This window comes from Leucoraja erinacea, chromosome 3 (assembly GCF_028641065.1).
Source record: "Leucoraja erinacea ecotype New England chromosome 3, Leri_hhj_1, whole genome shotgun sequence".
NCBI lineage: Eukaryota > Metazoa > Chordata > Chondrichthyes > Rajiformes > Rajidae > Leucoraja > Leucoraja erinaceus.
In genome coordinates this window covers 82310399-82322874 of record NC_073379.1, presented here as the reverse complement: position 1 = coordinate 82322874, position 12476 = coordinate 82310399, and the positions used below count along the sequence as shown (strand labels likewise).

The 12476-nt window shown below is 41.0% G+C and overlaps 1 protein-coding gene across 1 annotated transcript in view; it reads right to left on the bottom strand.

Annotated features, from left to right (window-relative positions):
* The window catches only part of LOC129695778 (retinal dehydrogenase 2-like), a 61722-nt gene that overhangs the window by 35051 nt on the left and 14195 nt on the right, over nucleotides 1-12476 (bottom strand). Inside the window, exon 3 of the mRNA XM_055633083.1 lies at nucleotides 1606-1746. Within this exon, the coding sequence (XP_055489058.1) occupies nucleotides 1606-1746 (141 nt within the window). The remainder of the gene's footprint in view (nucleotides 1-1605; nucleotides 1747-12476) is intronic.

The following is a 12476-nucleotide window of genomic DNA, read 5'->3' as shown; positions in this document are numbered from 1 at the left end:
AAGTCTCCCATGGGGTTGTAATTGGAAAATGTTTGTGTGTGTGTGTGTTAGTGGTGGTATATAGTATTGACACAAGAGCAGACAAAGCCATTTCAATAGTGATGTTGTGATAATGAATACATTTTCTGGAGCTTATAGGAATATCCTGGTGGTCACAGTTGACCAGAAACTCAAGTATATCAACCAACAATATTGTGCATACAATGGTAGGTGGGACACTGGGTATCTTACGGCACGTGGCACACTTGCTAGCACCCATAAGACACAGATTCGTATTGTGAGGGAGTACTCTACTACGGAAACAGCATCCTTTGGTGCGAGGTCAAGTCAACTTCAGCAGTGAGTGAGGAGCTAAGAGAAGGGGCAGTGCGGGAGATTTACAAAACAGCTGTTAGTGTCAGGCAGAGGCGTATAAAAGGAAGGCAGGCACTAATGGAGTGGCCATTCGGGACCGGCTGTTTTAGGAGAGGTTTTGTGTTGAGAAACATGTACTCTGTTTGAGGGTATATGTTGAAGCTTTGGATCAAGAGGTTTGGTTTAGAAAGCTGAGCAGCAGTACAGGTAGAAGGTAAGGTCATAAGATCAGAAGTGATCGGAGTAGAATTCAATCAAGAATGATCTATCTCTCCCTCCTAACCCCATTCTCCTGCCTTCTCCCCATAACTTCTGACCCCTGTGCTAATCAAGAATCTATCTATCTCTGCCTTAAAAATGTTCTAGTTGGAGAAGACGTATTCAGGTTAGAGTTCAGGATATCCTTCTTCAGGAGGGTACCTGTAATGGCATAACATGGGATTGGGGATTCTCTGTCAACTTCAGCTACTTGAGATGACTTTAGCAAGCATTCTCATGCACTTCTTCCATCAAAGTCTTCTTGATAGTTCTCTGCCTTGCAACACCAACATAATCAAATATTTCAGAAAGAAACATGGTGTATAATTTGAACTTATGGAGTGATCAGTTATTTGACCTGATACCTGTACTAAAAAATTGCTTCAAGCATATGCCGTGTTGGATAACATGTTCATAATTATCATGTTCATATTTATGTGCAATGATATTATGCAGGCAATTATATTGTAACTGTCTTAATCGACAGAAACAAAGAACTGCAGATGCTGGTTTATACCAAAGATCGACACAAAGTGCTGGAGTAACTCAGCGGGTCAGGTAGCATCTCTAGAGAAAAAGGATTGGTGACCTTTCGGGTTGGGACCCTTCTTCATACTCTATCAGACTTCAGTCTGAAGAAGGGTTCCAAGCCGAAACGTCACCCATCCTTTTTCTCCAGAGATGCTGCCTGGCCCGCTAAGTTACTCCAGCACTCTGTGTCTATCTTTGTTCTTAATTGGAGTCACATCAAATCGCTGACCACCGCATAAGATCAAATCTTATCGACCACTGATTTTAACCAGCAACAGTTTGTCTAATGCATCAGTGTAACTTTATGAAACTGTAGGAAAAGAAAAGTTAATTCACACAGTTGCAAATAATTTCTAAATCACAAGACAATTTGTTAAATGTGATATCAGTCTAATGGTGTAGAAGTAAAATAATGGTGGAATCTTCATATGTACCAATGTGAAAGTGGAACATTGAACTTACACTTAGTACAACACGATCCCTTTCCAGCAAATCAGCAAGTTTATTTAAAAGCCTTCCTCTTGCAGAAGCGTCCATTCTACGCCATACGGATCCAATCCGGAACGCTTCCCTGGCTGCTATCACTGCCTTATCAACGTCCACCTTGAGGGAAACAGTTCATAACGCGAGCTGTTACTCTGGAATTTTACAATTGCACAATGTGGGAAAGACACTGTTTAAACATTTTAATAATTTATAAAACCATTTTTAAAATTAAGACGCTTCATAAGAAAAAGCATTTGCTGAAAGCTAAACCTGCAAATGCTGAACATCTGAAATAAATGCAGAATTAGCTCAGTAGGTCAGGCAGTATATGTGGATCCAGTTATGTCTCCACAGAAGGTAGACAAAAATGCTGGAGAAACTCAGCGGGTGCAGCAGCATCTATGGAGCGAAGGAAATAGGCAACGTTTCGGGCCAAAACCCTTCTTCATGTCTCCACAGATGCTGCCTAACCACTTGACATAATGGCTATATATATACACCCACTTCACCATACATATTCAGTTTGCTATTGTCTAAATATAGTTGTTCACTATGAGGAGAAAAGATTATGACAAATCAAAAGACCTATTAAAAGAATAGGGATATGATAAACCAAAATAATTCAGGCTAAAGTGAACATGGCTAGAACTTCAGCACCATTATTTTGTGATTACTGACCACCTATTCCTTTGATACAGATTCAGTATGATGCTGCAGTTTGCTTCCAACAGCATCAGTACATTTTTAAAAAGTAGTATGGTGTGCAGTGATTCCTCAATTTACAAATATTTGCGTTACAAAAATTGGCTGTAAAATTATTGGCTTTTTCGGGTGTGCGTCTTTGATTTATGAGGCTGTTTTTCACTTTTGTGAACAGCATGCCCCCACAAGACATACGATGTACCATATTGCATTTTGTTCAGTCTTGTCGATGAATGTATTTTCACGAGTCTGATAACAGTGTTCTTGAATCTGGTGGCACTTGCTTCAGTATCTTCTACCCGATGGGAGAGGGGAGAAAGGGTGGGGTGTGAATGGTCCTTGATTATGTTGGCTGCTTTTCTGACGCATCATGAAATATAAATGAAGTTAATTGGGAGGGGGTTGGTTTGTGTGATATACTGGGATGCATTCATAACTCTCTCTAATTTCTTGCAATCTAATACAGATCCATTACCATACTAAGCTGTGAAGCTACTAGATAGGATGCTTTCTCTGGTGGATCTGTAGAAATTGGTAACAGTCATTGGAGAAAAGATGAATATCCTTAGCCTTTGAATCATGTAGAGGCATTGGTATGCTCTCTTAACTGTAATATCAATGCAATACAATATAATAAATACAATACCGTTTATTGTCATTTGAACCTCAAATGAAGTTCAAATGAAATTTGGTTTCTGCAGTCATACAACAAGAAAAAAAAACCAAGACATAAAATAAACACAATTTACACAAACATCCATCACAGTGAATCTCCTCCTCACTGTTATGGAAGGCAAAGTCATTGTCTCTCCCCTGTTTTCCATTCTTCTCCCGATGTTAAAGCCCCCAGCGGGCGATGGCAAGTCCCGCGGCCGTTAAAGCCGCGCCGGGCAATGTAAGGCCCCCAATTTAAGGTCGTTTTCAACCCAGCAATTCGGGCGGGAGAAGTTACCGTTTTGGGAGCTCTGAAATGCGGTCTCCCACCAGGGACTCGCAAGCTCCCGATGTCACCATCCACTGGGCCTGCGGCTGGAGCCTCCGAAGCTCTTAAGTCGGGTCGCAGCCGCGCGCCACCACAGCTCTCCACGCTCCGAAGCCGGCCAGCTCCATGATGGTGAGTCCGCAGGCTCCGCGACTGGAGCCCCCAGGTCGTTCCGGTTGGAGGCCGCTCCACAGTGCTAGGCCCCAACAACAACAGAGACCCGACAGGGGAAAGGTCGGGTCACCCGTACAGGGAAGAGATTTAAAAGTTTTCCCACCCCCCTCCCCGCCCCCCACATATACACAGCTAAATACAATATATAAACTACAACCAAACTATGCACTCAACAGGACAAAAATTTTAAAAAGACAGACGGACTGCAGAGGCCTCTGCCGTGGGGCGTCGCAATCTTTACACTGAGACCAGAACAAATTGTTGGTGATATTTACACCTTGGAAACTGGAATTCCATGTAAACAAAATGAAGAATTCCTGAATTACTACACCAAACTTGGGTACTCACAAGACTTGCTAGTAACACATTCCATTTTTTAAATGAAGTGGCTATGGTTTAAGAACACAATACAGAATTTTACTTTATATAAAGAGGGCTGACTTTCCAGTGCCTTAAAGTTATTTCACTATTTATCATATTCTGACTGATCTGAATCACAAGTCAATTGAGGTCTTGAACTGTTAAATGAAAATAACTAGTTCATTAATATTCTTTTCGGAAGGACATCACCCTTACCTGATTTCTGACTCCAGTTTCACATCTGATACTGGTAAATACTGATCTACGAAAATGACAAATTCAATAAACTTCAATGTAGTCAAAGCAAAAGACTCACGGCCACTTTCTTGGAGAAAATAGAATGGATGACAAATGCTAGCAACAGGTAACTTATTAATTAAAAAAAGCACAACTGCAGGTTATACCTCAAGACTGTAGTACTACAATAACCAACTAGGATCCCAAGATCAGATGCAATCATTTCAATGTACCTGAGGTTGAAATTCTTCATAAAAGGCCTGTCCCACTTTCACGATCTAATTCACAACCTTTTTTACTCGTGGATATTTTTCATCAGGCTAGAAAAAAATGCCCCGACCTACTTGATGCCACGAGTACCTACACCTAGCATCACAACCTACATACGACCTCCTACGACCTTATGACGACCATGCTGCGAGTATGTCAAGGGCAAACTCGACAGAAGTTGTGAATTAGGTCGTGAAAGTGGGATGGGCTGATCAGAACTAAACTGGCAAGCTATACATTTCCAACATGGGCTATTTATAACATTCTGTACGTTCATATAATCTTCATGCAGAGCACATGATGAGGAACATGGAAGGAATGTGGGAAATAAACGTTTTTCTTTGGGAAATCTAGAACATGCAATAATTGCAGTAACAGTTTGTTTCCCTCACAACTGGTTAAAAAAGAACTCCTGACATTATCCATTCTGCCACCTTTATGTGAATAAATGCACCTAAAACCGAGTTTTGAGTAATCAGCCAAAAAAAATGGTCTGAGGTAATTAAATTGCATTTCATCTTTGCTTCCTGTACGGTCAAATATCAAATAAACTCAATGTGGTGGTAATTTATTATTAAATCAATTTGTACCTTTTCATTCACCATAAACAGAATTCTCCCCTTTAAATAGAATAATTTAATTTGCAGCTCCAACTTGCACATATCATTATGTTTGTACTTTTGCCCCCTCACAATTTGGTCATTAGCATTCAGAACAAAAGTTCAGTGAACTAACTAAAGCAAGGTCCAAAAAAAAAGATTAATTCATGCAGTGCTTTGTTTGTATCTTCAAAGAATAAAGTTGAGTTTTCTTTAAAAAATTTGGTATGTTTTAGCATTGTTACAAAATCTTGGTGGGAGAGGGCGGGATTAAAATGCTAGTTTATATTGGTTGTCGGAGAGGGATTTCCTCGGGTTGTTAGCTGATGAAGAAAAATTGTTCCCTCTTCCGTTCCCGGTTTTAAAAAATAATTTACTGACGATTGCATCGCTGGAATGAAGTTAAACGCGACTTCTAACGTCTTCAACACCACGGATCACAATATCAGGGCAAAACAAAAGGGATGTCGTTTATGTAACATATTAGCTTGCTTTTTGGTGTGGCGTTATTTTAATCTTATGATGCAAAAAATGTTATTTAGGCCTCCATACGAACCGGCCATGTCTTGCCTGCCGATATGGGTTTAAAATTTACAGCAATGGCCACATTCCAATCGATCACATTCCAGAAACATCCACTCTCAAGATAATCAAATTAATTATTTTTTTGCACAATCATGTCATAAGAACATCTAAATCATCTATATTTTGTGTTATTGTCTATCCATGACCAATATTTTCATACTAAATATCCATAGTACAGTTTTAGTCAGATGTATTGGGCAAAAAATAATGATTTTGTTTATCTTGAGAGTGGATGTTTCTGGATTGAATTATGGAAATTAAACATTGAATTCCTTCCATTTGGCATATAAATTCATGACAAATTTAGATTTAAAAAGCATGTTATATTGTGAATTCTTGTGTGAATGGGATCAGTTTGTTATTTGGATACTTCGGCTATTTAACATTTTTTAGCCTTTTCTTAAGAAATGAATAGATGTTTAGATCTAGTAATTGAATTTAGATTAATTTAATTGATTAGATCAATTTAATAGAAGTTTGGAGATTCTTACACCCAAATGATAAAGAATTTTCTTTTCTCTCTCATGTATATCATAGTTACTCCAGGATTGACTACATTATAATAGTAAGATTAAAAGAGAACTTACCAGTTTGAAGTTTTGATCTTTATTTTATGAGGAGTTACGTTGAGGGATTATGTGAAGACCCCGCCAGCACGCATGTGCGACATTCTTCAAAGCAGCGGTGTGGAATCACAGTAATAGTAATGAAATAAACATAGTAAGATAAGAAGAACTCGGATACCAGTTGACCTTTATAAGAGGGTGGGCGTGGAAGGCACGTAATCCCTCGACGTAACTCCTCTTAAAATAAAGATCATTCTTCAAACTGGTAAGCTCTCGTTTAATCTTACTATTTTAGTTCGGAGTCACGTGAGTGACTACGTGAAGATTTTAAAGATCTGTGATTTCATGCCGTGGAACAAATCCATGCTTCACTCACTGCCGAAGTCATCCAAGGGAGGAAGTATGTTATCGTAATTAAACATGAATCAATTTTTTAAAAACAATAACGATATATTTTTTAAACAAAGAAAATAATACTCCCTCAGGCTAAATTATATATTTGCAGAACTTAAAATTCTTTCTGCAAATACTGCAGGTTTGACGATCGGCTTATTATAAAATATTTGGAAAGTCTTTTCCTTAGACCATCCTGCTGTCGCCAGGATGTGGTTCATTGGTACCTCCATATTTCTGGCCGCCGATGTTGCTGCTGCCCTGGTGGAGTGAGATTTAAAAATGTCAGTATCCACCCCAGCAGCCCTCAGAACCTGTCTCAGCCATCTTGAGATGGTCTGTACTGACACCCGTCCATGAGGCTGTTTGAAGCTGACCCATAATGCCATTTTGCTTCCTCTTAAGGCTTTTGTTGTCTTACGATAAAGCTGTAGGTGTGTCATGACACACAAACGGGGGCCAGGTGGTTATGCCCGGAATTCCAAACTCAGTTCCGAAATTCCCGGTCTACTTTGCTTGACCAACTCCAAGATACGGAAGGTTATCTTGTCAGTTGATGTTTTCATATTGTCCAATCTTAATTTGTATAGGGACTGGACCCTTTGAGCTGAGACCAAAGCCATCAGCATGACTGTTTTTAGTGTGAGCTGTTCCAGGGCCAGGGACATTGCTGGTGACCAACCCCTTAGCAAAATCTGGGTGTACCTTGGTCTGGGGGGATTGGTGTCGTAGATACCCCTCATTAGTTTGGCAACTAGAGGGTGGGATCCCATGGACTGATGTCCCCGGTGCCTGCCATAAATATGCTGACAGAGCACTCCTAGCACTGTTAATAGTGCTGTAACTCAGTCCTTCATCAAAGTGAAGGCTGGATAGGAACTCCAGGACGTTGGTAACTGTAGCTGATTTGTATGCTACCCCAGTCCTTGAGCAGTACGATTCCCACTTCCGAATGCTGGAGAGGTACTGCTTCTTAGTAGTTTCTCGGTAGGCCGCCGTGATCATGTTCATGGTCCTGTCCGATAATCCCAGATCCAAGAAAGGTCTTTTCAAATTCTGCAAGCCAACAGATTTATCCTGTCATGGCACAGATGACTTTCACCCGTAACAGGATGGACCAAAAGATCTGGTCTTTTGGAAATGGTAATGAGCAGTTCAGAGACTATGTCGAGGACCACAAGGAACCATGGCTGTGTAGGCCAATCAGGTACTACCAAAATACTTGAAGCCGAGTCCATTTGTATTTTGCGTAGGACCCGACTGATGAGGCAGAAGGGGGGAAAGGCATAGAATTTTTTTTTCTCCAATTCAGCGGTCCATCACTGCTGCCTCAGGGTCTGGTTCCCAAGCGACATATGTTGGTAACTGGTGATTCAGTCTGGATGCAAAGAGATCGATATCAGGAGTACCATACCGCATTGTAATATCAGCAAATACTTTTTGGTTCAACATCTATTCGGTGTTGTCATTAAATTTTCGTGACCTGATGTCTGCCACAGTATTGAGCTTACCTGGTAGGTAAGTTGCTGAAAGCCAAATATGTCTCTCGACACACCGTTGCCAAATTGTATTGACCCAGTTTGTCACACGATATCGATTTTATTCCACACATATGATTAATATGCCATCACCGTGGTATTGTCAATTTGTAGGCGGACATGCAAATGGTGCATAGCTTAACAGTAAGCTTTTAGCCCATAAAACGCACCCAACATTTCTAAGTAATTATACCCAGTGTCTGTAGTAGTGATGATTCTTGTGTGTTCCATCTACCACCAGTACTAGATACAGTGTTAGTTGCTCCCCAGCCCTGAGCACTGGCATCCCTTTGTAATGTGAATGATGGGTTACTGATAACGATGGGGCTGGAACTATGCCAAATATTTTCCTTCCACCATTGTAACTCTGAAATTGCTTTGGCTGGTAATTGCATAGGTTGATCAAAATGATATGCATGTTGTTTTAGCGCTTGCACCTTTGCCCTCTGTAAATTTTGGTAATGCAAAGGTCCAAACTGAGTAGCTGGAAATGCTGCTACTAATTTTCCAATCACACTGTCACTCTGTTGCCACCTGTCGAATAGATGGTTCATCAGTAACACTCAATTTGTTGCAGGCTTTCACCAAATCTGCTGCTTTGTCCTTTGGCAATTTTACAGACATGTGGACAGAGTTAATTGTGAATTCCAGATAGTCCATAGTTGTGGATGGTGTCAACTTAGATATACCTGGATGGATGATATACCCCAGTGTTTCAAACAGATGTTTGGTAGCTAAAACTGCTGATTTAGCTAATTCCAGGGTTTTCCCCACAATCAAAATATCATCAAGATATGGCATAACAATATGTTTTTGTTTCCTTAGTATTGCCAAGGCTGGTTTCAATATCTTGGTAAATAGTCTTGGGGCTGATGTTAATCCATTATGCAACACTTTATACTGCCATTGTGGCCCCATCTAGTTAAATTTTAGGTATCGACGATTATCCTTATGAATGGGTACTGAATAGTATGCATCTTTTAAATCGATGCATGCCATGAAGTATCCTTTGGAAACTAGTTGTTTGGCAGTAACAAATGTTTCCATTTTGAAATGTATATACTTAACAAAAGTATTCAGTCTAGTTAAGTCAATGATGATGCGACATCCACCATCTTTCTTGGTTTTTGTAAAAATGTTTGATACAAATTCCAGAGAATCATGCACCGTCCTCTCTATAATTCCTTTAGCATGTAACCTCACCATCTCTGCATGTCAGGTAAATGTTGAACTGGTGGCATACTTTTTTGGATTAAATCAATTTTGTATCCCTGAATACTTTGTAGTATATATTTATCAGATGTGATAGTCATCCATGCTTCCCAAAACAAGTGTAACCTTCCATCTGTTAGTACAGGGCCTACACTTTTTATGTTCTGGAAGGAACCAGACCCACCTACCTCCATGGTTACCGGTGGTTTGTTCATTTCTTCGGCCTGTTTCTTCACTGGTCGAGGCGCCGGAGTGTGGGGTTGGCCCATCTTCCATGAAGGCCGCTCTGGGCCTTGGTCTAAAAAAGACCTTTGTGGTTGATGTGCAGCCCTCATGCTTTCACCAGCACCCTGGTGTTGATGCCAGCTGGTGGATGCATAGGGGTGCTGCCGTCTGGGGTGTGTGGTTTTGCTCGTTCCTGCAGCTGCCCTCATAAGCCCAACGGCTTTAGACTCTTCGTCCAGTACTTTTACTTGCTTGGACAAGTCTTTTCGAAACAGCAGTATCTATGGTTGTGCCGTTGCAGTTTTGCACAATCCTGCGAATTTGGGGTTGAGGGCAGGTTTGATGGTGTTCTTTCGCAGGCAGTTTATTTCATACTGTGTATTACACAGTAGGGCCAGTGTGTCCTGCTGGTTACCCGTCATTTCAACCCCATCAACAGAACGAGCGTAGGAAGTTATGGCTGAATTCAGAAGTTTTAATATTTTCTGAAGCTTCACCTCCTGGGTCCTTATGCCCAGCCCAATGTACCCCCAGATTTGGCTGTTGACAGCGGGTAAATTTAGCGAGATGCAGTTCTCTGGAGGTATGTATTTGTCCATTGTTTCATTGACTACCTGTTGCTGCAGAGGGTGGAAGGACAGGTAGTCTATGCTGGCCGCCAGTTTGGCCTGCGATGGTGTCCCGCTTGCAGTGGTACCGCAAACTTGTTAACCACTCCCAGCAGCTCTTCCTGGTCCTGCACCCCCAGCACACTGCTGGTATCTTCAGCCATGATCCCCTCTTCCAGGCCAGCCCAGCTCTGGCCCCAAACGCTCCCCTCTGTCGAGGGAGATGCGATGGACAGCGCCGAATACGGTGCTGTTGTGGGTGTGTGAGCACTCCCATGGCGAGCTTGCTCCATCTCCCAGAGCAAGTCTCGCTGGAGCATCTGCTCCATCAACCGCTCCATGCGGGATAGATGGTCACCTTTGCTGCTCTCGGGCAGCGCGTCCGAGTCTATCGGCCACACCGACTTCTGCTTCGCCTTGCCTCCAACCCGCTGCGCTGGTTCGATTTGAGCAGTATGTGGCGTTGGGCTCGGCTGAGCAGGGTTTGAGTCAGTGACTGTGGACCGCAGGGAATGCGTTCCCGGTGCCGTCGGTCGCCCCCCCACTGCTGGAACCTTCCTGGTCCGCCACAGTCGTGTGGGACGCGACCTTCTTTATTTTCCTTCCCTTGTCCATGTTTGCTGAAACACAGAACACAGCAAGGGTTCGAAATAAACAACCTCAGAATACGATTACCTGCAGGTCCCGTTTTAAACTTTGCCGCGGGAGAGCTCTTCCCCCGCCCGTCGCTGTTGCACTGCGTGAGACGCTATGTCACGCATGCGTGCTGGCGGGGTCTTCGCGTAGTCACTCATGTGACTCCGAAGTAAAATAGACTCCCGGTTAGTCTCTTCGGTCACTGCGTGTGCGTATGATGCATTTGCCATCTCTGATCATGCACCATTGAAACTATCTATCAATGTGTGATTCCAATTCTAGTGCTAAACAATGGCGATTTTAATACTACTTTGCTTCAAGATTTGAATTTTGTTAATTTTATTAAAGAACAGATTGCCTTTTTCTTTTCAACAAACTCAACTGAAGAAATATCCCATGGGGTAGTCTGGGATGCTTTTAAGGCATATATTCGTGGACAAATGATTTCATACTCCTCGGGATTAAAAAAACAAATTAAAAATGAAATACGTATATTGGCTGATGAGATTAAAGAAATTGATAAAAAATATTCAAAAGCTCCTAGTTCAGAGCTTTATTCAATATTTTCACACGGTATAAATTGTTCCCTCTCCAACCGTTATAATAATTTTTTACCTTTATACGGTGGAACGGATTTGACGACAAACGGGTCTAAACTGTTGACTTTTTTTTTGCAGCCCAGATTCTGTTTTGTTTTGTTTTGCTTATTTTAGTTTAGGAGGTTTTGTTTTTCTATTGTTTTTAAAACTTTTTGTTTTTATATATACAAGTTCTCTTTTAGCCGTTTATCTATATTTACTCATAGCTATTCCCCATACCCAGTGTATATTTTGACATTGGATTTATAGTCAGGTTACATTTGGTGTTAATGTAATCCTGATCCCTATGTTTCAATATCACTGTTATGTTTATCATTATTTTTTTTTTGAAAAATTAATAAAAAGACTTTAAAAGAAAGAAGAAAGATTTGATGAAACTGAAGAATATGATTTTTTTGCTGGGTATTTACTATTTGTTTTAGCGTTTAACTTTATAATTTCTACCTTTTTTTCTAAAACTGCAAATAATAACTTGTTTTTGTTAATGCTGTTCAGTGTTTTTTTTCTTTACATTTTAAACAGATGTCTCAGAAGAAGAAGTGCAAAATTGTCAATCCAAAAGCCCAGCAAGGCATAGCTATTCACCTTGAAGTGAATTTCTCTGTCATGCCCGAGTTTAAGAGGGATCTTAAAAATGGACAAATCTTGTACTTGTATACCTCGTTTGGAAAAAGTCTGTCTGAAATGGAGAAATCGCTGAGTTCACATTTCTCTTTGTCGGATGCAGAAGGATATTCATTTGCTGCTGTTAACTCAAGGGTGAAGGCTCTCATTAACCAGACATTGCTTAAGTTTAAAAAACTCAGCAATCCCAAGGAACTTGGAGCATTTATGAAAATTTGTGATGAAACTTTTAAACTTCCAGAAGGCAGTGAACACATTTCTTTAGATGATATTCCTCCGCCTGGTGCCCAAGATCCTGAATCCTTGACATCAACCAAAAGCCAAGCCCCCATATTTCAAGACACTGAGGACATGGACGATGACAGTCATAGTCTGCATTCGCCACTGAATCTAGCAACGCCAATGACAGCTGCTGCCTCACCTGAACCAATGCCATCGACATCTAGTGTTTCAACAATATGTAGCAGAGAATTTCTAATTCTTTCACCAAGGAAACAGAAAATGAAGAAAAGGCTAAACTTTCTGTCCACATCCAAG